The sequence below is a fragment of the Neophocaena asiaeorientalis genome, unplaced genomic scaffold (assembly GCF_003031525.2).
Source record: "Neophocaena asiaeorientalis asiaeorientalis breed wild unplaced genomic scaffold, Neophocaena_asiaeorientalis_V1.1 scaffold87, whole genome shotgun sequence".
Classification (NCBI taxonomy): domain Eukaryota; kingdom Metazoa; phylum Chordata; class Mammalia; order Artiodactyla; family Phocoenidae; genus Neophocaena; species Neophocaena asiaeorientalis.
Genome location: NW_020175432.1, coordinates 2485480 through 2510933, shown reverse-complemented (window position 1 = coordinate 2510933; position 25454 = coordinate 2485480). Strand labels below are relative to the sequence as shown.

The window sequence follows — 25454 nt, the reverse complement described above, 5'->3', positions numbered from 1 at the left end:
CACCCGGCGACCAGGCGCACAGCTGGGGCGCGTCTGCAGACCTCCCTGGTCTCAGCGTTGGTCTTCGCCGCACCGGGCGTCCCCCCGATCGTTCTCTTGCTTCTGCGAACTTTGTGCGGGCGCCGCCGTACCCGGCCGGCGCGTAGTTGGTGGACTTCCTGGTCCTCCGCCTCGGCCCCCGTGACGCGCTCGGGCCTCCGGGGACGTGCCGCCCGCGTGTCCGTGCGGCTGACTTTGCTACCCCCAGGGCGGGGCGGGCCCTGTTTTTTTGAGTCAGAGGCGGGCGGGGGCGGCTGTGGCTGGCGCGGAGCGGAGGCAGCCACCGGGCTCTGTGTTGTGGACTCATTCGTCCCCTACACGGCACCTTTGGACCGGGCGCCGCCCCAGCCTCCATCTGGTTGTTCCGCAAACACACCAAACTCGGGTCTTGCTTCTTAGCCTTTGCACTGGCTGTCGCTGCTAGGAACACCCTTCCCCAGATCTGCTCTCCACCCACCCACGCCCAAATGTCACTAGAGTCATGCTCTGGACTTATTTCTTTACGGCTCTGGTCGCTGTGTTTGTGACCGCTGTGTGTTTACTATGCCTCCTCTGTCAGACTGGGTGCTCCCAACGGTGAACACTGCCCTATTTTCGGCATCCAATCTTACAGAAGAGGAAACTGAGGCCCCCAGAGGGGCAGCCACTGCCTAGAGGCATCCACCGGTGTCAGAGTCAGGACTCGAACTCACATCTGACCACAGCCCACTGACACCTCCCCAGACCCTTCCTGCTCTTGTGCCCCACCTATCACTTCCAGCCAGGTGGCCCATGGCCTTATCGGAGGCTGCCAGAGCCTGGGCTCTCAGCTGGACCCAGATTAGCCTCTCTCTCCACCCAGGGCCCAGCATCTGCCTGCCTCCCCCACCTGACTCCAGCACTCCGAGCCCAAGGCCTGGAGGGACCCTTTGATTCTACTTATGTCTAGAACCTTCCCCTCCATCCTGCCCCAGAGGGGCCCCTCAAACCCCAGGATCACACCACTCCCCTCCCCATGGGGTGCCTTCCACCAAGTCCATTCTTCCCTTTGGCCTATGGACCCCTGAGTTTAAATCCTGGCTCACCCCTCCCTCCTCACTCTGTAGCCCCAGGCAGGTGGCTTGACTCCTCTGAGTCTCCCCATCCTACCCTGGTCAGGTTCTGGTGAAGAGTCAGTGTGATAATTTACATTACATTGCCTGCATACAGCAGGTGCTCAATCCATGTCCGCCGAAGACTGAATGGCCCTCCTCACCCATGTCACTTCCCCCACTGGACTATGACCCACAGCTCTGCTGGCCCCTAGTGGGCGCTCCAGCAAAACCAGCTGGAAGGAAGTCCTGACTTTCTGCTGCCTCCTGTAGGCCAGGGCTGGGCCATGCTCTCTGCAGGGTCCCTCAGTCGGTGTCAGGTGGGACCAGCGCAGATGTCCTCAGGGAGGTGTCTCTGATTAAGCTCAGGCCCGGGAGACAACCTGCCTAGGATGGGGATGGGGATGGGCTCACCTTGACCCCACATCTGGTCTGGAACCCCAGGGCCGGGTATCTACTCCCCACGTTGTGATTATGAGTGTCCCCCAGCCACGCACAACAGGCAGCAAGTGGGTGGGTCCTGCTTTATTTGGAACTGGCAAGGACCCCTCTCCTGGCTGCTCCGCACCCCCCGGGAGCCTGGGGAGAGCCGGGGGTTGGGGGTGGCAGAGGACCAGAGGAAGCTCCAGGCTCTCCCAGCTCCAATCAGGGAGGAAGCCAGTGGTGGCCCACCCCTGCCCTTGCCTGCCGTATGGCCCTGCCCTCTGCCCGGACAGTCTGGCGGGCCCCAGTCCAATCAGCCCAACTCGGTTTCAGCTCCTTGAACTCCAAGAGGCGCCACTGTACAGGGCTTCTTGGCTGGCGTGGAGGTGGCGGCCACACGATGGCCAAGATTGAGGAGTCTGGTGGCAGGCAGAGCCATCACCCACAGTCTGAAGGGGCCGTGGGTGGCCGCCGGTGTGGGGGACTCCGAGCCACCTGGTCCAGTGGGCCGGAGCCAGGCCGGGGAGGCAGGGGTGGTGGAGGCGGGCGTATGGCTTGGGCGATGAGGCCCGGCAAGGCCTGCAGGGAGACACCCAATGCATCCAGGCGGCTTTCAAGGGCAGCCAGGCGGGCCTCAAGCTCCTCGTGCTGGGCGTGCAGCTCGGACATGAGGTTGTACATGACATTCTGGGTCTGTCAGAGACAGGGAGGGTGGGAGAGAGGAGAGGCCAGGTGAGAGAGAGGGAGGGGTGGTTGCAGAGAGATGGCAGACCAGCCCCGGTTGGGTGGCGGCCCAAGTGAGGAGCAACTGTGAGCACACCCCCAAACCAGCCAAAGGCATCTTGCTGGGCCCCAGGGAGCGGTGGGAGAATAGGCGAGGGGAGCGGAGACACAGGTCTTGAGTGCCAGGCTCGGAGCCAGCAGACCAGGGGAAGGTCAAGGGAGGTCTTGGGGCCCAGCGAATGTGACCAGAGTTGCCATGAGGGGATGAACTAGCTGCATGGCCCGTAAAGCCAGAGGGTGGTCTTGGGTGATTCTGGACTGGTGTTGCTCCAGGCTGGGGACACGGTCAAGGGGGAGGAGGCTCGGTTGTGAGCTATCCCCTGCTTCCCACATTCGACTGGGGAGGGGATAGAAGTCTGGGGGGGGAGAGGTGACCACCCCAAGAATCTGACCCTATCACAGACCGGGCAACACGACAGCCACAACAATTACATTACAGCAGGTGGTGGGGCATCCCTGCCACCTCGACTGCTCCCCACAACCCAGCAAGCAGGGGCTGGTTCTGCCACAGTCCAGATGGGCCCGGGAGTGTCAGTGGGTAGGCGGGACACGCAGAACAGCCCTAGTTGCAAATGCCGCTCTAACCACCAGGTGGCGCTAGATCACCGTTCCGAGTCTCAGCCCAGCTCCGCGCAGTCCAGACCCCCAGACGGACCGCAGCTCACCGCCCGTCCTGGGCCTCAGATGCGAGGGCTGAAGTGTCTGTGCCACACCCTACCCCACCCCAACCTCTCGATCTGTGGCAGGGAGGCATGTCATCCACCCCACAGCTCCTTCTTTCCGCACTGTACTTGCAGCCTCTCCCTTCCGGTCCGAAAGCCTTTACCTGAGCCCTGCCTTCCACCCTTTCCTGTTACTGGTAGGCCAACCCCATCCAAGGATGAACAAATGCCTCTGCCCGCTTCCCCCCACCCCACCCCCGCAGGGCTGCAGACCCTCACCCCAGCCCGCCTCAAGGGGTCACACAGTCCCCCGGGGCCAGAGAGTAACATCTGGAGGCATCCAGCCCTTGGATGGTTCTTTTTTTGGCTCTCTCTGAGGTTTAAACTTTTATTAGAATATACATTTTGTTTTTGTTGGAGAGATACAAATTAAATCAGCAACCTTGGAAAGCATTAAAATTTAATATTGGAAAACATTTTAACCTCGTTAAATTAAAAAAAATTAGAAACCCTATAATCCAATCCAGTGAAAGGCTTATTTCAAAGCCTTCATTAAATGTATTTTGAGAGGAGTATACTGCTGTAATTATAAGGTTTAAATAACTTTTACAAATTCACATTTTAATCATCTGTACTAATGAAGGAAGTGTGATATGGATAATCCAGACTATAATATCTAGTACCTGAATTTTTCAAAGGCATTCGATATGTATTTGGAGCTGTAATCTCATATGACATCAAATTAGTTGGCCAAGGATTTCTACATGCTCTTAGGATTATGTTCTTTCTACTACCGATTGAATTATTTCTTCAGGCTTCTAGAATATGTTTTTTCCTCTGTAATGTTCCCTTTCAAATTAAGTTTATGTGGGTTAGTATTAAATTATTATTATTTTTTCAATTTTTTGGCCACTCTGTGCAGCATGAGGGATCTCAGTTCCCCAACCAGGGACTGAACCCCTGCCCCCTGCAGTGGAAGCACAGAGTCCTAACCACTGTACCTCCAGGGAAGTCCCCCATTAGTATTTAATTAAATTGCATTGGAGCCAATTTGCAAAGTTCACACATGAACTATTTATGAAAGGGCAAAAGGGAGTTCAGAAGAGTGTGACAAATATTCTGAGAGCTTGCCCAACTGAAGTTGAGTCAGTTGACATATCTTCTAATGGATGAATAAAAAGCGGGAAACTGGATGGGACCTGACATTAGAACCAACAAATAGATCCATTTATAACACACACCGATCTTACAGAGCTCTTGCAATCAACTTTAATTTCCTGAAAGATGTTTAATTGCTATACAAATAAGCTTTCTCCTGATGCTATAATCTGAATTTATAACCCTAGCAAAAGAAATTTGTTTTTCTCTTAGATATTAGAGCTTGTACATAGATGACATTTCTAAATACGAAAGTACCGCTTCACCAATTTAGCCCACTAATTACATGTTCTTATTAAAACTTTTTATTAGCTATTAATTAAAAATGTAAAATAGCTGCCAAAAAAAAAAAAAAAAAAAAAAGGCTGACAAAAATTGGGACTTCCCTGGTGGTCCAGTGGTTAAGACTCCACACTTCCACTGCAGGGGACGTGTGTTCGAACCCTGGTCAGGGAACTAAGATCCCACGTGCCGCATGGTGTGGCCAAGAAATTAAAAAAAATAAAAAGGCTGATAAAACAGCTGCCAATGTTAAAAAGTAAAGATTTTACACACAGATGTAGATTTCTGGCATCACTCTAACAACTGGAGCCTCTGGTCACAGTGGACCCCTGCAGACAGGGCTCTTATTCCCTGGTGGCTGGTCCCTGCCTGCCCTGCATCACTTGCCTGGGTCACCTGTCTATACCATGGGCACCAGCCCTGTCCCTCCCTCCCTGGCAGGAGCTGGGCCTTGTCCTTTACTGAACATCCCTCATCCTCCTCTGAGGGCCTGACCAACTCCTTCTGGACCAGGGGGCTGCCCCACCTCACCCTGCCCTGCTCACCTTGGCCAGGTCTGCGAGCGTGTTGGTCTGGTCATTCAGCTTCCCTTGCTCAATCTTCACACTCCGGAGCCTGTGGGACAGGTGGGAAGGTGGGGTTGTGCAGAGGCTGCAGTGCGGTCAGGGTTCCTCCATGCACCCACCCCACCCAGAGTCACCTTGTGGGATATGCAGTGGGGGGTGAGGGGCAAGTTGGAGGTTAGCCCCCTTGCAGCCCGTTCCCTCCTGGCATGCAGGGGGCAGCAGGGCCTGGAGGGCGGTTCAGCTACCACCCACAGTGCCCACATGCACTAGCCCCCAGGAAGAGACTTACTTCTGAGCTCTGGCAGGACCCGGCGGAGCAGGGAGAAACCACAAGGCAATTTTAATCTCAGCACACCTGGGCAGCCCATGGCCAACCCTCCCACGTGCGCCACCCCAGGGCCAGGCTGGGGGCCCTGGACGGCGGAGGGGCTGCTGCCCTTGCTCTGGGGAGAGGTCCAGCCTCTGAGGGGGTGGTACCAGCCCTCAGGGATGCATCCTCCCTCTGCCCCCTCCCTCCAGCAGTGCCTCACAGCAAATGCAGCTGCCTCCAGCCCTGCAGCCCCACTGTGTGCCTGCCTGTGCCAAGCTCCTGGCCCTGGAGGTGACATTTAGTCCAGAAAACTATGCCCATACCATTTCCCAAAGGGGAAGTCAAGGCTCAGAGGGGCAAAGCCAGTGCCCACTGGCATCCTAGCAGGATTTGCACCTGAGTCTGCCACTCAGCCTCTGAGACCTTGGCCCCCTGGACAAGCTGCCTATGGGGCTGGTGGAGGGGGGGTTGTCCTCACCCCTTCTCTCCACCCATTCTGTAGCTAAACCAGCACAGGGAGACCTTTCCAGGTAGGACTCTCCTTTCCTCCTCACTAGTCCAAACTCAACCCTTGCACACCCACATGTGATAGATGCTCGGAGAGGCCCCTTGGGGCCCACCCATGCTGGGTGTTGCCAGGACCCCTGAGAGGACCCAGCCCTCGGTCTGGAGAAGTGGAGGTGGATACAGACACCCCTAGCCCTGGAAGTTGGTGGAGACTTGCTAAGGAGCCACTGAAATGCCTGCCCTGGGCAAGTCATTCTTGGCATCTCTGGAACCTTCCTGTTACAGGTTGAATGGTGTCCCCCCAGAAGATATATTGAAGTCCTAACCCCCAGAACCTCAGAACGTGACCTTCTTTGGAAATAGGGTCTTTCCAAATTTAACTAGGTTAAGATAACTGGTGTCCTTATAAAAAGGGGGAAATTTGGACAGACACATACAGAGGGAGGACAATGTGAAGATACAGGGAGAACATCATATGAAGATGGGAGACTGAAGCAATGCTTCTATAAGCCAAGGAGCATCTGAGGCTACCAAAAACTAGGAGAGAGGCCTGGAACAGATCTTCCCCTAATGCCTTCAGAGGGAGAACGGCCCTGCCGACACCTTGATTTTGGACTTCTGGCCTCCAGAGCAGTGAGATCATAAATTCTGTTTTAAACCACCCAGTCTGTGGTACTTTTGTTAAAGTAGCCCTAGGAAATGTGTACGCTTCCCAAACCTATGCTGTGTTCCTCAATCTGTCCTCTCCAAGACCACTGTTTCCTTTTCACTGGCTGCTTATACTGCATTCCCATCATGGGGACTCTCCAGCTCAAGAAGATGCCGTGGCTCCCTCATACCTGCAGGTGGTACCTCTGGTCTCCCTGGCACTGTGCTCATTCCCACCTCCCCGCCTTTGCCCAAACTGTGCACACTCCCTGGTATGTCTGCCCACCTCTCGGTTTCCTACCCAAATCCCATCCACCCTTCAGGCCCTAGTTCAAACTTGCTTGATTTCATCAGCTGTCCTCATAAGGCCACTGTTTTTTTGGAGGTGTTCAGGGGGACCTAAGGGTGAGCGAGGTAGTCCTTCCCCAGAACAAAGGGACACAGGTCACTCACAGAGCAGGTGCCTTCTCCACAGACCTAACTCTCCTCAATTCCTACCCTCCAACTTCTCCCAAAGAACCTTCTGGGACATCCCTTGGGGCAAGGTCTAGAGCAGAACCATGTCTGTGTCCCCCATGCCTGGCACACCAGCTGGTGCAGGAAATGTTTGTGGAATGACCAAACGAACATATCGAGGGTGGTAATAACAACAACAGCAACAGTTCCCATTTTCAGAAAATACTGTGTGACAGGCAGGTGCAGACAAATCATCTGGTCACCCCAATTGTCTGATCCACACTCCATTCCTGGAGAAGAGGCATGTCACCATTGTCTCCACTTTACAGATAAGAAAACGAAGCTTGGACTACTGTAGTCACTTGCTTAGGCCCCACAGTTAGGTGGCAGAGACTAGATTGGGACCCAGTGGTCAGTAAACAACTGTTGAAGGGTCAACAAGGAGGGCCTTGGGGTCTTATGAGGAAATAGGACTAACACCTGGGCACAGTGAAGTCAAGCAGGTGGGGCACCAACTCCTCTCCCTGCTTCATAGGTGATAGGTGAAGCAGAGGTTGGGGGTACCATGTGTTACTGACTGCTTGCTCTATGCCAGGAACTATGCCAGGCATTTCTGCACATCACTCCATTTAGACCTCCCCACAGTCCCATGAAATAGGGACTGTTATCATGAGAAATTAATCCAATCATAACAGTAAACACAATAAATGTAAATGGACTAAACTCTCTAGCTAAAAGACACGGATGCTAGGGGCTCAAGGAGACTTTTAGAGTGATGAATCTGCTCATTATCTTGACTGTGGGGCTAGTTTCATGGATGTATACATATGTTAACACTGATCAAACTGTACACTCTAAATAGCTGCAGTTGACTGTATGTCGATTATACCTTAATAAAGCTGTTCTTTTAAAAGAGGCAAAATTATTAAATAGGATTAAAGTCAAGCTGACTGAGCTTCCTCTCCCATGGCCTGATCTCGCTATGGTCACACTCCATTACCCTCTTGTGTCCCAGGAGCTGACCGTCCCAGCCACACCCTGGGGTCTCCCCACAATAAGCTTCCTGGCTCTACCGCTCACACCAGGGTTCTCTGTGCTGCCTCTCATCTCTGTTCCCTATGGGTGACTTGGTTGCCTTCCTGTTGTACTAGTTCAGACCCTAACATTGTTTGCCTCGCTTTCTGGTTCATCAGCCCCTGAGTCTGGCCTGAGAGTTCTTGGGGCAGGGATCCATCTGATTTTCCTAGGGAAGCCCAATTGTGAATGAGGTTTTCCAGGATGTAAGAGCTGGGAATGCATGGGCCCATTCTGAAAAGTGCTTAAAAACACATTTTTTTTCTATTTTAAATCAGCTACTATGTGACTCAACTGTAATTTATATGTGAGTGCCCAATCCCACAAGATTTGGAACTGTTTAAATTCTAGACTGTGTACTGTCCCATACATCCTATATGTAGCTACTGAGCATTGAAATGTGGCTGGTCTGAATAAAAACAGGCTGTAAGTGTAAAATACATACCGGACTGCAAAGATTTAGTATAAAAAACTTTCTAAAATATCTAATTAATGATTTTTATATTAATCACATATTAAAATGATAACATTTTGGATATATTAGATTGAATAAATATATTAAAATTAATTTCAACTTTTAAATTATGTATGTGGTTCACATATTTCTCGTGGACAGTGATTGGCATACTATGGTCAATGGGCCAAATCTGGACAGCTGTTTGCTTTGGAAAATAAAGCTTTATCAGAGCATAATTACACCCATTCATCCTTGCTGTCTTCCTGCTACAACAGCAGAGTTGAGTAGCTGTGACAGAGACATTTTGGCCCACAAAGACTGAAATAATTAACATCTGGCCCTTTACAGAAAAAGTCTGCCAACTCTGGCTGCACATCGGACTCACCTGAGGAACTTAAACTCGAGCTCAGGCTGTATCCCAGACTCTACTGTAACTGGTGTTGGGTATGGCCTGTGGGATTTTATTTTTTAAAAATTTTCAGCCACGCTGTGAGGCTTCTGAGATCTTAGTTCCCCAACCAGGAATCAAACCAGCACCCTCAGCAGTGAAAGCGTGGAGTCCTAACCACTGGACCACCAGGGAATTCCCAGCCTGTGGGATTTTATTTTTTAAAAATTTTCAGCCACGCTGTGAGGCTTCTGAGATCTTAGTTCCCCAACCAGGAATCAAACCAGCACCCTCAGCAGTGAAAGCGTGGAGTCCTAACCACTGGACCACCAGGGAATTCCCAGCCTGTGGGATTTTAAAAAGCACCCCCATGTGACTCCAATGAGCAGCCAAGATGAGAGAACCACTTGATTAAATAATTCTCAGGAAAAAGGGACAACAGAGAAAATTAAGTAATCTCTAATTATCCCACATGATCACATGAATCAGGCCACAGATTTAATTCTGAGCTTCCTGGAAGCCAAAGCAAAAAGGGGAAATTGCTTCAGTGTCCAAGGGGAGAGTCGTTTTGGCTATTCCAGAGAATAAAATATGCTACCTGCCACTATGTTGGGTGGTTTGCATGATTTATCAGAGGTGACTGTTCTGGACAAGTGCTGGGTCCATCACCTGCCTCCCTCCAACCAACCCACTATCCCACCCAGCACAGAAGCTGCAGGCCCCAACCAACTGACCACCTGGCATGGGAACGGCCATGATGTGGCCATGACGAGCTGTCTGGCCTAGTCTGCAGCCTCCTCCCCGGGGGCCAGGGCTGCCTCCGTGCCAGGTGGACACAGAAATGCAAGTGGGAAAGGTGTTGGACTTACTGATGGATGGCTTGGAGGAACTTACGCTGGTGTTTCCGAACCCGGGCGTGGTCTGGCTTTTTCACCAGCCTGGTGTGTTTGTAGATGAGCCACGTCTCCCTGAGAACGTTAGCAGCGGCGTTTTTTACCTGAGGCCAGAGAAAGAACAGTTCCTTAGAGTAGCACGAAACTATGGAAGGCTCTGGAAACCTCCAGAAACTCCTGGAAATGCCCCTCTGGGGTCCCGGGACTGTAGGTCAGGACCACGTTTACACATCCACATCTGTGCTGTGTGTGTGCACGCGTGCGTCTGCCTAACACACGTCACTCACCGTGGGCCAGACCCTTTCTACACAACTTGCAAATGTTAACTCAGTGGATCTACACACGCCAGTATCTCTCTCATTTTATACGTGAGGAAACGGAGGCACAGAGAAGCTGACCTGCTGAGCTCATCCGGCTTATAAACTGCATCTGGTCGCCTCACCACGAATCCCTGACTCTTGCTGAGGGGCCCGTGGCTGGGCTGTGACTGGGCACAGAAGTGGACATCTGTGCACAGCTTAAGGGTGTTCACATGGTGGCACAGCCCAGGGCAGTCTGGGCACACACAGGCAGCGCGGCACGACCCGTGGGCACGCGTGCAGAAGTAAGGTGAGGAGGGTCTGCCCTTGAGGACCAGAAGGCGAAGTGGCTGTGATGGGGCTGGCGTCCTTACCCGCTTGGTGAGCTGAGTGTCCATCATGAAGTTATGCACGTGTTTCTCTGCCTTGGTGAGCTCCAGCTTCCGGGCCACCACGGCCACCACGAGCGCCGTGCAGCCAGCCCCCTGCATGAAGAAGGCGAGGGGGCATGTCAGGGTCCACCTCGCATGGGTTCCAAGTAGGATACCCTCCTTCCTCCAGGAAGCCCTCCTGGTTCCTCCCCCTCACATTTGCCCTCCAAACCTGCAGGGTTGGCAAATCCCATTTTCTGAGTTCACTGACTCCCAACCCCACTAGCTTAATATCCATCAAACGTCCAGGGAGCCTGTGCCATAAATTAGTTCATTTGACCCCCAACAACCGCGGGAGGTAGGACCGCTCTTATCCCCATTGGGCAGAGGGGGAAAGTGAGGCTCAGAGATAAGAAAAAGCACAAGAAACAGGCAGGATCTGCATGTACATTTGGGGCTGAGGCCCACGGAGGTGGGAGGATTTGGAAGCATTTCCATCCAGGCTTTGGGGTCTGGATGATGGGGACAGAGACCCGGCTGACATGTTGCTGACCAGTAATGGGGGCGGATTCTGCTGGTAGGGTCAGAAGGGTGGCGAGAAAGAAGGGTCAGGCCAGCTGCCTGCGGTGGGGGCATCTGCAGGAGGAAAGAGGCAAAGTATTGGTCCCAGGATGCGGGGAAGTAAAGGGAGGGGACATCTCCCCCGTCATGGGCTCCCTGCTCTAGCAACCACCCTCCCCAGTATGTTCTGAAGGGCAGCCAGTCCCCCGGCTAGGGAAAGAGGCCAGAGAGGACTTGCTTGTCCACTTGGGGGCCACTTGAGAGACAGAAGGGCGGGAGTGAGGACCCGAGGGGGAGGGCAAGGCTGAGAGGTAGGGGTGGGAGGCAGTGAAAAGTGATGCAGAAGGAGGGCGGGAAGGGGGACCTTCTGCCACTGAGAATCAGGAGACGGGGAGCCCAGGACATCCAGGTGTCATCAGCCCCAGGAGTGGTGTGGAGTAGGTGGCAGGGGCCGATGAGGGGGGCCAGAAGGTGGCTCCCCACCTGCGCTGGAGGCTGTCTTTGGCACCGCATCCACCTGCTGCTTCCTCCTGCAGCTACTGCATACAGGATGGAAGGAAGGAAGAGACCTGGGCTTAGCCTCTGAGGGCCAGGGGAGTGGCTAGTTTTTCTTCCGGATGGAAGGAAACATTTATGGGGAAGGGTGGGCACAAAGTCGCCCCCTGAGGAGACCCCATCATGCGTTCCTGGCCAGGACGAAGGTCTTGGTAAGACTCAGGAGTCTGTGTTCAAGAAAAGCCCTGTCAACTGGGGCAAAGAAACATACTGGAAACCTCCATGTGGAATGCTATGCCCCCAGGAAAAGGATCAGCCAATGACTCCGCACAACAGCATGGATGCCAGTCCGGCAAAAGACACTGAGTTCAGAGGAGGCCATGCTGGGATGCCTTGAAGTTCAAGAATGAGCAAATGTGTGCTTTATAAGCTATTGGAAGGGGGTGAGTCCGTGGGGCAGAGACTGGAAGGGGACACACTTGGGCAAGGGTAGAAGAGGAGAGGTCTAACAGAAGAATTTGAAGGTGGCTTAAAAGACTAATGTGTGGGGAATTCCCTGGTGGTCCAGTGGTTACCTCTGTGCTGTCACTGCCGAGGGCCCGGGTTCGACCCTTGGTCAGGGAACTAAGATGCCACAAGCCATGCGGTGTGGCCAAAAAGAGAGAGAGAGAGAGAGAGAGAGAGAGAGAGAAAGACCAATGTGTGGCTTCGTGTGATACCTGGGTGTGTGGTGACAGAGAAAAGCAAAAAACATCCCTGGGTGTAAACATTCCTGCACGTGCCGGGGGCGAGGGCCTGGAATGAGCCACAGGGTAAACACGGAACTAATTTTCTGGAAGGAGCCTCATCCCAGAGAAGAGAACATGGCTTTTCTGTTTCGCTGCGGGTTTTCTGGGTTTAAAGCCATCATCTTATCTGAGAGCTCTTTTTTTTTCGTTTGTAAAGTTCATTTGCCGGGGATGGGAGTAGGGGAGTGGATTGTGGCCGATCTTTAGTTTTTTTCCCTTCCAATCTCACAAAATAACGTAAGCAAACAGGCATAATGCCTTTTAACTGAGAGAGTGTCTAGGTCAGCTTGTCCAGGAGAAGCAAGGCCCTGGTGGGGGCCAGAGGAGGACGTGGACCCCCAGCTTGTGTCCAAAGAGGAGGGGACAAGAGGTGAAGAGGGGAGAGAGCCACGGGCCTCGGGAGATGGTGACAACAGGGTCAGTCTACATTCAGTGAAGGGGGCTGGGAGGAGCCAATGGAAAGACAGCGCTTCCCTCTGCAGGAGGAAAGGAAACCATGGTGGGGATGGCCTAGTACTTTTCTTTCTTTTTTTTTGCGGTACGTAGGCCTCTCACTGTTGCAGCCTCTCCCGTTGCGGAGCACAGGCTCCGGACGCGCAGGCTCAGCGGCCGTGGCTCGCGGGCCCAGCCGCTCCGCGGCATGTGGGATCCTCCCAGACCGGGGCACGAACCTATGTCCCCTGCGTGGGCAGGCGGACTCTCAACCACTGCGCCACCAGGGAAGCCCAGCATAGTACTTTTGCAAGGACAAAAGCATCTCTCTATGAAGAAAAGGAAGTGGCCTGGGACGGACGCTGGGGGGAATCGGGTTGGTTGACCTCCTTTGACTTGTGGGTGTTCATTGATTTTTTTTTCACAAATTGAAACCGAGCAGGGGCTCCTGGGCAACAGAAGCCTTTGGAACAGTTGCTAATCAGGGAAGGGAGGGGAAGGGATGCAGAGACAAGGGAGGAGCAGCCAAGAAACCATAGTGCAGCCTTGGGGCAGGTCCTGGCTCCACCTTAAAGGATGCACGTAAGAGTATCTTTGAGGTCTTCTGCAGAACTAAGGCCCCCAGCAAATGGAAGATGAACTATTTGATGAACCAGTCTTCATTCCAGAGAGAAGGTCATAAGTTTGATAACCTCAAGAACCACAGAAGCTCATCAGATCACCTGAGGCCAGATTAAAGGAATGCAGGCCCTGCACACGCTCTGAACCTTAGCAGCTCCATCCATGAACCATCATATAAAACTCCTCACCAAATCCTCCCAGGTTGGGACACACAGTTTTGAGGGGCATGAGCCTGCTGTGTCCCCCTTTGCCTGGCAAAGCAATACAGCTCCTTTTTCCTACTTCACCCCAAACTCTGACTCCAAGATTTGATTCAGCACCAGTGCCCAGAGGCTGAGTTTTCGGCATCAAAATGAACATGCTAACTGGGGGCTGGGGAGAGGGGTTCCCTACTGCACGTCGAACAGTTCATAATTCAAAACATGGAAAAGCACTTGTGGAGATGCAAGAAACCTGGAGAGAAAGAAGGTTCCAGAAGGAGAGGATGGGCAGGGAACCTAATGATCAAATCAGGGTAAAGGGAAGGCACCAGACGCCAAAGTTTGCCCATACAAGCAGGCGGACTTGAGAAGTCTTTAGGGAAGAAGCGGTGCTGCCTGGGCCCACAGGAGTCACAAGAGATAAACCTTACACCCAGGGGCTCAGTGGGGTGCTCAGGACACCCCGGTAGTCAGGGAATGATGGAGAATTGGGCTGTGATGGCAGGGCTCAGAGGGTATTGACTGGGTATCCGAGGCATTCATGACTCTAGGCATTTCCTATAAATGAACGGACTCAGTCCTTGCAACAAGCAGAGGGAGTGGCGGAAACCGAGGCACAGAAGCATCAAGCCTGTTGCCCTGGATCCAAGGGCTGTGAATTAAGCGGGCTGCGGAGCATAAAGGGGCAAAAATGACTCTTGGTTCAGAGTGGACCACAGCATCTGGACTGGAGAATACAGTGGAAGCTACATATCTAGGGCTGGAAGAACCCAAGAGGAGATGTCCCCGGGAAGCCTGAGGGTGTCTTCTGTGTCACATCAGAGGGAAGGAGCAGGGTGGCGGAGGGGTGGGCTGACACAGGGAGGATCTCTGAACAGGTCCACCTTGAGACGGCGTGGGCTCCCCATCAGTGGGGATGTGCAAGGGCCCTCGCCCTTACCATGATGCCAGTGAGCAGGCACACGCCCTTCCCGCAGTAAGTGTGGGGCACCATGTCGCCGTAGCCGATGGAGAGGAAGGTGATGGAGATGAGCCACATGGCCCCCAGGAAGTTGCTGGTCACTTCCTGCTTGTCGTGATACCTGGGGGTTGGGGGGAGCCAGGGAGGGCCCAGTCAATCCACACTGGTCCCTCTGCTTTCATCACACCCCCAGGAAGGCAGGGCCCTGGGTCTACCTGGCTGCATGGGGGCCTTGACTGCAGGGAGCTGATCACTCTGGAGGCTCAAAGTGTCCAGGGCACCACAATAGGGCAGGGTGGGGGGATAGTTAGTGCCAGGGGCAGCCCTGTGGTCCTCCTGAGGGTGCCACAGGGCAGAGGGCAACCACTCCTTCCCAGCATCCCTTCCAACCTTCTTTCACCTGACCCCCAAGCTGCTGGTTATTGGGCAGAGAGGGGTCCACATGTGGGTGACGTACATGAGCGTGCGCACATGAGGGGGCATGCACATGTGTTCACGCATGTGCACACAATCCCCCTCCCAAAGACAGACACACAGAGGCGAACACGGGTGGCCACGGGCACCAGAAGCGGCAGGAAGTAGAGGCGAGGATTCAGGTCAGACACTAGGAAGAACTTCCCCAGCCAGCAAGGTCCCAAGGAGGGAGGAGGACCCTACGGGGAGACAGGACCACACCCTGGGGCTTGGGAGTATTAGGAAAGTCAGTCTGTGGAGGGCAGTTGCCCCAACCTCGGGCCTGGGGTTCTCCTGGCAGTCAGGAGGGAAGGGTCAGCTTGCATGGCACTGGGGAGAGGCCCGGGACTCAACTTTTGTTATTCAGGGGGACAGACCCCAAGGCTTAGCAAGGACATGGTTTTGTCCCAATCCCAGGCTGTGTGGCCTGGGACCCTGGCCACACAGGCTATGAACTGGTTCTACCTATGGTTAGCCCAGGCTAGGGGACTAAGGGATTGGTTCTCTGGGTCTGGGGATGGCTCAAGGTTCTGCTCCAGTTCAGCCCCCTACCTGCAAAGCCCCTCCAGCTCTGGGAGGTCAGGAAGCCCTTTCCAGCTGACCCCCTCCTTCCTAGGCCACAGGGGCAGGGCAGGGGGAGCTGGCGGGTAGAGCTGTTCCAGGCAGATGGGGCTGGGGTCAGGGGCTCAAGATAAGGAGGAGATGGAAGCCCAAAAGGTGGGAAGGAGGGTTGGAGGCCTTCCCAGCAGGTCTGGGCTTTGAGAGTCCCTGCCCCACTGGAGGGTCGGGTGCCATTCCAGGCCCCTTCAGCCTGGACTTCCAGGCTGCTTGCTGGACAAGGGGGACCAGGGACTGAACCCCATCTTTCACTGAGGTATGTGAGCCCCAAGCTGCACCAGCTTCCACCTCTCAGGAGACCAGGGCTCCACGCCCAGGAGGCAGGAGGAGTGGGGAACCCATCAGCCATCGGGGGAGGCTCCAGGCCCAGCTGGAGCTATGGTGGGTGCTACAGGACCACCCAGGACCAGGGAATGGGGGTCATGCAGGAGGTGGGGTGGGACAGAGCCACAGGGGTGGAGCGAGGCAGGCGAGAGGGCATCAAGCGGTGTCAGAGGGCTCAGAATTTAGGATTGGCTGCCCCCCCGGGCCCTGCCCTATTCCCCACCCGTACCAGGCACCCCTGCAGTGACCCAGCCTGGACCCCAGGAATGCCTGATGCAAGGCACCCTCTCCCACTCCCCAGATCTCAGTCCTGAGGTCTGTGGGAACTGGCACGGGGGCACATTAGGGGTCCAAGGAGCCCCTGTGTGATCCTCAGACAGTAAACCTTGATGACAGAAAGAGCTAGGCCCTCACCCCCATCAGCCCGACATCAGGCTGAGGCAGGGGTCATGGAGGGGGCGCTTGAAGGGGTGAGGACTGGGGATCTGGGGGCAGGTCCAGCCCAGGAACCTCCCAGGAAGCCCAGTCCCAGCCCCAGCTAGGCACAAGGCAGGAGAGACCCCTTCCCAGACAAGGCACCCCCATGCCCTGAGAGGTCCAGTGGGGCCCCTCCTTCTCCTGGAACCACTGGGGGTTTCTGGTGACAATCAGGAACTAGGCCCTCAGGGATGTCCCTCTGCCCCTCAGAGCCTCAGTGTCCTCATATATAAGTCGGGTAGATGGCCCTGCACCTTCCAAGGCTGTTCAGAACAGACCCCTTATGGGGCTCTTAAAAGCTTAGATGGGTTTCTCGTTCACCCCAGACCCACTTAACTCTCCGAAGGAGCTGTCTGAACCCCTGGGGCCAGCTGCCCCGACAAGGCACCAGAGCTAAGTAAGCTCTTCTCCCCCCTTCTCCCCACCACTGCCCCGCCTTGGTGACAAAGACCCGAGGGATGCCATGTGCACATAGCCCAATAGTGGCCTGCCTCCCGCTATCCTGGGCTTGACCCCAGACCCACCTGCCTGGCGGCACTGGGACAGTCTCTCCGCAGGGCCCTGTGGGCTCGGGGCAGGTCCCAGCCACTCGCCTCACCTCCCCACTCCCTCCCCTGGTGGCAGCTGATCTTAAATTCCTGGCGGGCAGGGCAGCTGGCAGCTCTGCACACATAGCTCGGCTGAGGGTAGGACTCACATGTTTTCCCTACAGTCCGGTGGGGCGGGCAAAGGGGAGAAGGAGAGCAGGTTAAATTGTGGGGGGGATAGGTGGATGGGGGGAGGTCCCTGTTCCTGCTGCCTCCGCCACCCTGGGCCAGAGGTTGGGCCAGTGGAGGGGCCCCTGGGGGAGGGGGAGGAGGAAGAGGGATGGGGTCCCAGAGGGGTGTGGGGTAGGGGCTGGAGGGGAGTGGGGACACAGGGCTGGAGTCCCAGGGATGAGGGAGCTGCACTTGAGGGACCGTCACTGAGGCCAGGAACTGGGTATGGCAGGGGGGGCGGTCACCAGGGTCAGAATCATGGGGATGGAGTGACGGCTGCGGGGAGGCCTTGGATGTCTGAAGTCGTGGGTAGGCATGGGGTTCACCAGGGTTAGAAGTCATGGGGACAGAGTGATGGCTGGGAGAGCCCTGGGGTCACTAAAGTCGTGGGTGGGCATGAGGGTCAGTGGGATCAGGGGTCAGGGGCGCACCTCTCACAGACCCGCACGGTCCAGGCGGCGATGATCCAGGAGGAGATGCTGAAGACGAGGAGCACGGTGCCCGGGCAGATGGTCATGAGTGTCTTCATGACGAAGCGCGTGTTGAAGGTGATCTTGTTGAGGGCGCCGATGCTGCGGCTGGAGGCGTCCGTGAAGATCCTGCTGTGCAGCAACATGACACGGCCCAGCAGGTAGAGACGCAGGAACATGGGCACAGACAGCAGCACGTCCACGTCGGCCTCGGCTGCTGCCGGCGCGTACGTGAAGGCTAGCCGCGCTGTCCACGTGAAGCGGTAGTGGCCGGGCACCGGGTGGATGGCGCACACGGCCAGCTCCAGGGAGATGAGGAAGACGCGCTCGCACGTCATGGCGATGCGCCAGTCGTCTGCCCCGTTGTCCACCATGAACAGCTGCGGAGGTCAGGCGGGCGGGATGAGGTGGGCCGCGGACACGAGGCCAGGCCCCGGAGCAAGATCCCAGCCGAAAACCCCGTCGGCTTTTACAAGAAACACGGCCTCAAAAGCAAAACTCCCTAGTTCTCAGGGTCGGCCACAATTCAAACTAAATGTGGCACAGATGTTTCCCCAAAGGTCAAACACAGAGTTACCAATGACCCAGCCATCTCATATAGGCGAGAGAGATGAAAATGGTCGTTCAAACACGTCCTTGTGTGCACGCAATCACAGCAGCACTATTCACAGGCACCCAAAGTGGAAACAACCCAAGTGTCCATCAATGGATGAATGGATAAACAAAATGTGGTCCTTCCACACAATGCAACATTACTCAGCCATAAAGAGGAATGAAGCATTGACACATGCTACAATGTGGATGAACCTTGAAAACATTAAGCTGAGTGAAAGAAGGCAGTCACAAAAGGCCACCACTCGGGAACAACGAGGCAATGTTGCCACCACAGTGGGCCTCGAAGGTGGGGCATTGAGCCAAGGAAGACCATACTCCAGCCTTCAAATCTAACGGAATTTGCGTGGCTAGGTCTGAGAGAAGTGTAGGACCTGCCACCCCTTTCTTCTTTCATATTTCTCCCTTCTGGAACGGGAATGTCTATCCTATGCTTATTCCACCATTGTATTTTGGAAGCACACAACTTGTCTATTCACAGTTGGAGGAAAATTTTGTCTCAGGAGGAACAGTACCTCGAATCTCACCCATGTCTGATTTAGATGATATTTAAATGAGCCTCTGGACTTAGAGTTGACGCTGGAATGAGTTAAGACTTTGGGGGCTGTTGGGATGGGATGAGTGCATTTTGCATGGGAGAAGGACAAAGATTTGCAAGGTGGGCCAGAGGGTGGAGTGTTATGGACTGAACTTTGTCCCCTCAAAATTCATCCGTTGAAGCCCTAGCCCCCAGTATGACTGTATTTGGAAACAGGGCCTTTAAAGACATGATTAAGATTAAATGAGGTCATAGGAGTGGGGTCCCAATCCTACAGGACTGGTGTCATTTTATAAGAAGAGGAAGAGATACCAGGGATGTGTGAGCACAGAGCAAAGGCCGTGTGAGGACACAATGAGAAGGTGGCCGTCTGCAAGCCAAGGAGAGAGCCTCAGGAGAAACCAACCCTGCCAGCACCTAATCTTGGACTTCCAGCCTCCAGAACTGTGAGAGAATACATTTCTGTTGTTTAAGCCACTCAGTGGCGGTGCTACAAACACACAGTGCTTCATTCTTTTTTCATTTGGCTGAATAGTATTCCATTGTACGGATGGACCACATTCTGTTTATCCATACATCAGTCAGTGGACATTTGGGTTGTTTCCACTTTTTGGCGATTGTGATTTGGCGCTGCTATGAACATATGTGTACAAGTTTTTGTGTGGATGTAGGTTGTTGTGTCTCTTGGGTGTGTAACTAGGAGGGAAATTGCTGGGTCATAGGGTAACTCCATGTTTGTCTGTTTAAGGAACTGCCAGACTGTTGTCCACAGCTGTATCTTCAGAACTGCTTCCTTTAGTTCAGGGGTCACTGTCCCCCTCCCCCCAACCCCCAGCCAGATCAGGGACCCCTCCTGTGTGCCAGACCCTGGGTGCCCCCCGACAGGTCTACATACAGTGCAATGCAGGTAGGATTTTCCTACACCCATCTCCTGCCATACTGTGGCTCCTTGAGGTCAGGGGTCAAAGGCCAGACTCAAGAGCCACATCTGACACCTTTTGGTGTCCCCAGGCCTTGGTGCCAGCCTGCTGTGGTAACGCCTGCCTGACAAGCCCTGAACTGGGCTCTCCAGGAGCCTGACCAGGTTTTGATCAACCCCCTGAAACAGGAGAATAAACTCTCTGGCACAAGATAAATCTTTCAAAAACAGGGTCCGATGGACTAGGAAAAGGAGCCTGGTGCTACAAACACTGGACCCCCATGGCTGCAAAACCTCAGAAGACCCAGGGCTGTGAAAACAACCCACGTGCACCAGAACCCCAGCCCACCTCCTGCTCCCCCACTGTTGGTGTTCTTTACCAAAGAATCAATGAAAATTAAAATGAAGATATGCATTCCAAGGAAATTTAGAGTGATCTAAACAGTGTGTCTCCACAGAAGTCCTTTTTTTTTTTTTTTTTTTTTTTTTTTCTATAAAGAGGCTACTGATCCTTTTATGTCTTAGAGGGCTGGGGTCCCAGGTGGCTGGGGGGAGGGGAGCTGCCCCAACCCCACTGGGCACTGACCTGGATCTCCCGGGCGTGGTAGAGGACGACCAGGCCCAGCAGGATGACGGTGGAGAGGCTGATGAGACATTTGAGTGCAAATGAGTACAGGGACTCCTGGACAAAGAGAGAGGGCGGGACAGACACTGTCAGGGCAGGCAGCCCTCCTGATCCCCCACCTGGTCGCTTCACTCAGAAAGTGAAGCTCCGGTCCTTACTCCTCAGGCCTGGGCTGAGAGCAAGGTGGGCCCAGCACTTCGGCTTATAAGGCCTGGCTTCACATGGGTACAGCACTCTACAGTTTACAAAAACTGACCTCCTGCAGACGTAGCGCTTCCCAGTTTACAGGCTGACATGGCTCTCATCTCCCTCTGTCCTCACATCCACTTGCCCAGAGGCCCCCACCTTCCCACCTCCAGGGACCCCTCAGCATCCCCCACCCCCCTCTCCTAGGGCTGCTGTGGCCCCCCACCCCGTGCCCAAGGGGTCTCAGGGAGCCCAGTGGGACCAGCAGGGCCTCCCTGGGGTGCCAGGGGAAAGGGCCACACCTACCTTGCTGTAGACCCCCCAGGACAGCTCCGTCTCCGTCACCATGACAACAATGCCGAACATGCCGAAGATGAGAGCGTAGTCACTGAGACGCTTCCGCTTCTCAAAGAGCGCCCGCCGGTGGCCCAGACGGTGGCCAACGCTGGGGGGCTTTCCTGAGCCCCTCTGCCTACCCGCCTCATCCTCCTCATCATCTTCCTCTTCTTCCTGGTCCTGGGGCTGCCCCCGGGGGCTGCCGGGCGAGGGCTGGGCCGGCTCACTCTTGGCTACTACCACCTGGATGCCTGGGCCATTTGGAGGCTGAGGCGGGTGGCCGGCCTCGGGGTCCGGAGGGTCTCGGCCCAGGGCACCCAGCCCGCCACCCAGTGGCCGTCCCCCGAAGCCATTGTGTCTGTGGCTGTTCATGACTATGTGGGTGCTGGGGTTGGGCTTGCTGCCGGCCGCCCGGGGCCCGGCATGGCTCAGCAACTGGGCTCCCGCGCTGACCTGCAGGGCATGAGGGACACGGTCGTGTCAGGGCCTCAGCAACGGACCAGAGGGCTACGGACCCCACCCCAGCACATTCTGAGGCTGGAGAGGCCAGGAACCGACTGCGGCTGACACGTGGATTGGCCACTCCAGAAACCTGCCTATGTCCCTCGTCTGCTCCAAACCTCCCCATGGCTCTCCAGTGCCATTGTATAAAAACTCAATTTCTCACTGTGTCCAGGAGGCCTCTGTGGTCTGGCTCCCACCCACTTTATCCTTCTCACTTTCCCCAGAGTCACTCCCTTCCAGCCACAGTGGCCTACCCATTACCAGATCCTGGCAAGCTTGGTCCTGCCTCAGGGCCTTTGCACCTGCTGTGCCCTCTGCCTGGAACACCCTCCTACCAGACCTTTGCCCACTGACTTTTCTGTGTCTCCGGGTACCTAGAACAATGCCTAGCACACAGATGGCATTCAATAAACACTTCTGAATGCCTCAAGGTGGAATCTGCTGGCTGGTTTGCCTGGGAGGACTAGAGGCCGTGTAAATGAGCAGCTGGGAGGTGGTTCCAATCCAGGCTTGTCTCCTTCTGACCTTCAGGCTCTTGGACAAGTTAATCTCACTCTACTCCAGTTCCTCCCGTAGAGCCGTCCAAAGGCCTGAACACACTTACATAGTCACGGGATACAGTCAGGGGGAAACTGGGGACCACGGCCATGGCTATGAGACCCTCAGCTCCCTCCTGTTTAGATGGAGGGAGGTCTGTGATCTCCAAACACATTCCAGGACCAAAACAGCAATCCAGGATTTAACTCTAAGATCCCAGAATTGATGCTACAGGGTCTTGGGAGACGTGCTTGGCCCGGTCCTGTGACCTCGGGCCAGACTCAGTTTCCCCACCAAGGAAACTGGCTACCAAGGAGGAGACTGTCTGATCTGCCCCCTGCTCCTGCACAGGGCAGTGTCCCCTGGCGTCACATGTAAGAGCAAGGACCTTGAAGACGATGACACGCACATGATGAGGCCGCCTGGAGTCCAATCTCCTGGGTCCCAACTTGCCAGATCCTCCCCTGCCACCCCCACCCCCAGCCCACTCTCTCACTCCCCACCCCTGCAGGCACCCCCTGCTGCCACCACAGCCTGCGTTTACTGAACACCTACTACACGCCAGGCTCTGTCCTTTGCACAGATTTTTCTCCTTAATCCTCACAACACCCCCAAGAAGAGGGTCCTGGGATTTGGCCAGTTGTACAGATGGGGAAACTGAGGTACCATGTGGTGAAGGGACCATCTCCTTACAAGGCAGATTCTGAACCAGGCTGCCTTGTGGGATTCTCCCAAGAAGCCACGCAGTGGTGAGCTGTGGGCCAAGTGTTGTCCCCTTGGAAAAGGCCAAGCTGGCATGTGCTGGGGGCCCAGGAAAGGGGGCTGCGTGCACAGAGAGGACACCTCCCTGGCCCTGAAGCCATGTTCCTGGGGGTGACAGGCTCAGAAAGTGTCACATCAGGACCTGCCAAGATGAGCCATGTTGCCAGGCGGGACAGGGGTGACCTTGGCCAGGGCACTACCGCATGCATTGCAGAACCACCTGTGCCTGTCTCCGTGCCCCGCCCCAGGCAGTATCTGTCCCACTCACTACATGTCCCCAGACGAGGGTGCCAGCACACAGTAGGAACACAAGAAACATGAGTCTTAGAATGTGTCCCACTTCCATCCATGTCACCTGTGACTTGACGCGTCACAGTTTATAAGAGCTGGCCCCATGTGGTCCCAGGACATCACAGATTATATGGGCTGATCTCCTGCAGGGCCAGCACTTCACAGTTTATAAGGCTGACCTTGGCCCTGATCTCTCTCTTCGTTCTCACAAGCACTCGGGTGCCGCTCTCCTCTGGGCTAGAGCCCCTGCTTGCCACCTGAAGGGCTGTCAGCTGCTAGGCAGGGCTAAGAGCTTGCCACCAGGACACACACAGCGGCCCCAGACCCTGCCCTCGCCCAAGACACAAGGAAACCTCAAGCACCCCTCCCATCTTCCCTCCTGAAGGTGCAGAAGGCTCCTGCCCAGGGCTTGGGGAGCAAAGGCAGGAGAGGTGGTGGCCTGGCAGTCAGGACCGGAAGCGGGTGGGAGCGGTGCAAACGACCTTCCAAAATGCACCGATGAAGATGCAATTTGGGGATGTGACTCAGCCGCCCAACACACAGGCCAAATTCGGCCGTGTTTCCGCCATGCTCCTCCTTGCCTGGCAGCCGTGTCCTAACGTGTCCTGGGCAGGGAGGGGGTGGGGTAGGGCATGTGAACAGGCGGCAGGTGCCTTCTGGGAGGGCCTTCTTAGTGCCCATGTTGTTAGTGCGGACCTATTGCTTATTGCGGGCCAAGACCTTGATGAGAATTACCACATTTAATCCCTATTGCCACTCAGCAAGGCAGGTGGCATTCTTACTCCCATTCTACAGAGGGGAGACAAGGCTCAGAGAGGTTCAGCACTTTGCCCAAGGTCACACAGCCAGGAAAGGCAGGGACTAAGTTAGTGCAGTCTGGGGGCAGTGGATGGCAGGATCTGCCTGGGTCCCTCTTGATGAGTGGCTGTTTGGAAAGGGAGCCAGCCTGGCCCTGTCCTTGAGGGGCCACAGAGCTCAGAACACAGGCATGGTGACTGTTCCACCCCTCCCACGACCTCATAGGAAATGGAAGGACAGAGTGGCCTGCCTGCGATCCCACAGGAGAAAGGGGCAGCCCGTTTCTAAAGACTGGGTGGGACCCTAGGGCCCTGGGGACAAGAGACCCCACCCCTCCCCAGATTCACCTTCCCCTCCCTCAATGCAATCTGGGCCTAAAGCTAGGGTCCCCGGGACCCTCAGAGATTTCCCAAAGAACCAGAAGTCCCTGTGAAACCCCAGCCAAGGTTTGGATGTCCATGAAAGGGTGTGTTTTTCTGGGTGAAGGCCCTGGGTTCTCCAAGGAGTTCCTCTAAAAAGCAACAAACATTCTATGGGCTGCATTTGGTTTTGAGGGTTCCTGGAATTCCCCAAATTGTCTAACATGTCTGGGGCACAAGACCTCTGTTCCTTGAATGCTGGGGTGAGGGGATGAGCAAAACCCCGCCTTCGTGTCCCATCCCACGAGATGCTGTGGGAAACCTGTAGGCCGAGCAGGGCCGGGGGGACCCAGGAGGGCTCTTGAGGAGTGGGCGAAGGTGTGCAGAGAGCAGGGAGCAAGGAGGCCGACTCCTCTGAACTGTCCCACCCAACAGGAAGAGAAAGAAAATGGCCAGACCCGAAAGGCCCTCGAGTGAACTCTTTTACAAATGATGGGTTGATTGTAGAGGGACCTTTGGGTGTCCCAGCCAGGACGAAGTCACTGCCACTTCCTCATTTACCTCTTTAGTAAAGGGGCGTCTCGGTGCCATCCCAGCAGGGTCAGTGGCCACAATGGAGTGAGATCTCATGTGGAAAATGCTTAGCATTCAGCCATGGGTACGCCTGTTGTGGTGACACTACCGAACACTGTGATCTGTCCTTCAGAGCTGGACCAGGAGAACGTGACCCCTGCCCATCAGTCTCCAAGGCAGAGCCTCCTTGGGGCAAATGCCCACCCCATTGCTCCCAGGAATCATGGCCAGAGCAGCACATGGTAGAACCTTCCAGGATATGTGGGTGAATTGTGGGTTGTGTGTCCCTGCGGAGGGTGGGGTAGGACCCCAGGACACACCTCCACCAGCACTCTTGGGGCCATAGCTCTGCAGGGTGGACGGGATCTGTTCGTCCTTCCAACCCCATGGGCTGCCCGACAGTGGGTGCAGCAAGTCGTTGGCTGACTGCCCCATCCCTTAGGCATTCCCCCCATCACCACCCGTCAGGAACCTGCCAGCAGCCAACAAGGTGCAATTAGCCTGCCCTAGCCTGCTGTCCCCAGTGCCCTCCACTCTGATGCATCTCCATTAGCATCTCTGGCTCACCCCCAGCCTTCAGCACTCACATTTGTGGCCCCACCCTCCAGGACAGCCCAAGCAGTGCACTGTGCTGGGTACCCAACCTCTGTCCAGGGAGAGCTGGGGGACCCGGCTTTCTGACCCCTGCCGTGCTGCCCCTAATGGCTGGATACAGGGGCCAGTGGTGAGGGTCTCCTTCCTCCCATTACCATCTCAGTCCTGGGTCACTGCCTCCACCCCGAGAGCTCCCCCACCGTATCTATGGAGTTTAGAGACTCACTGCTCTGCCCCCGCCAAAGTGAACCCAGTACCCTCCCCCTCCAGGATGGG

General features: G+C 55.2%; 1 protein-coding gene across 1 annotated transcript; it reads right to left on the bottom strand.

The window, feature by feature from the left end:
* Nucleotides 1-1715: 1715 nt before the first annotated feature.
* On the bottom strand, nt 1716-21147 carry KCNN1 (potassium calcium-activated channel subfamily N member 1). Its single transcript, XM_024767489.1, has 9 exons — nt 20731-21147; nt 20200-20295; nt 17506-17924; nt 14424-14565; nt 10390-10500; nt 9693-9820; nt 5273-5281; nt 4963-5032; nt 1716-2225 (listed from the first exon to the last, which is right to left on the bottom strand). The coding sequence occupies exons 1-9, from the start codon at nt 21130-21132 to the stop codon at nt 1971-1973; spliced, it is 1632 nt and encodes a 543-aa protein (XP_024623257.1). The 5' UTR covers nt 21133-21147; the 3' UTR covers nt 1716-1970.
* Nucleotides 21148-25454: the final 4307 nt, after the last annotated feature.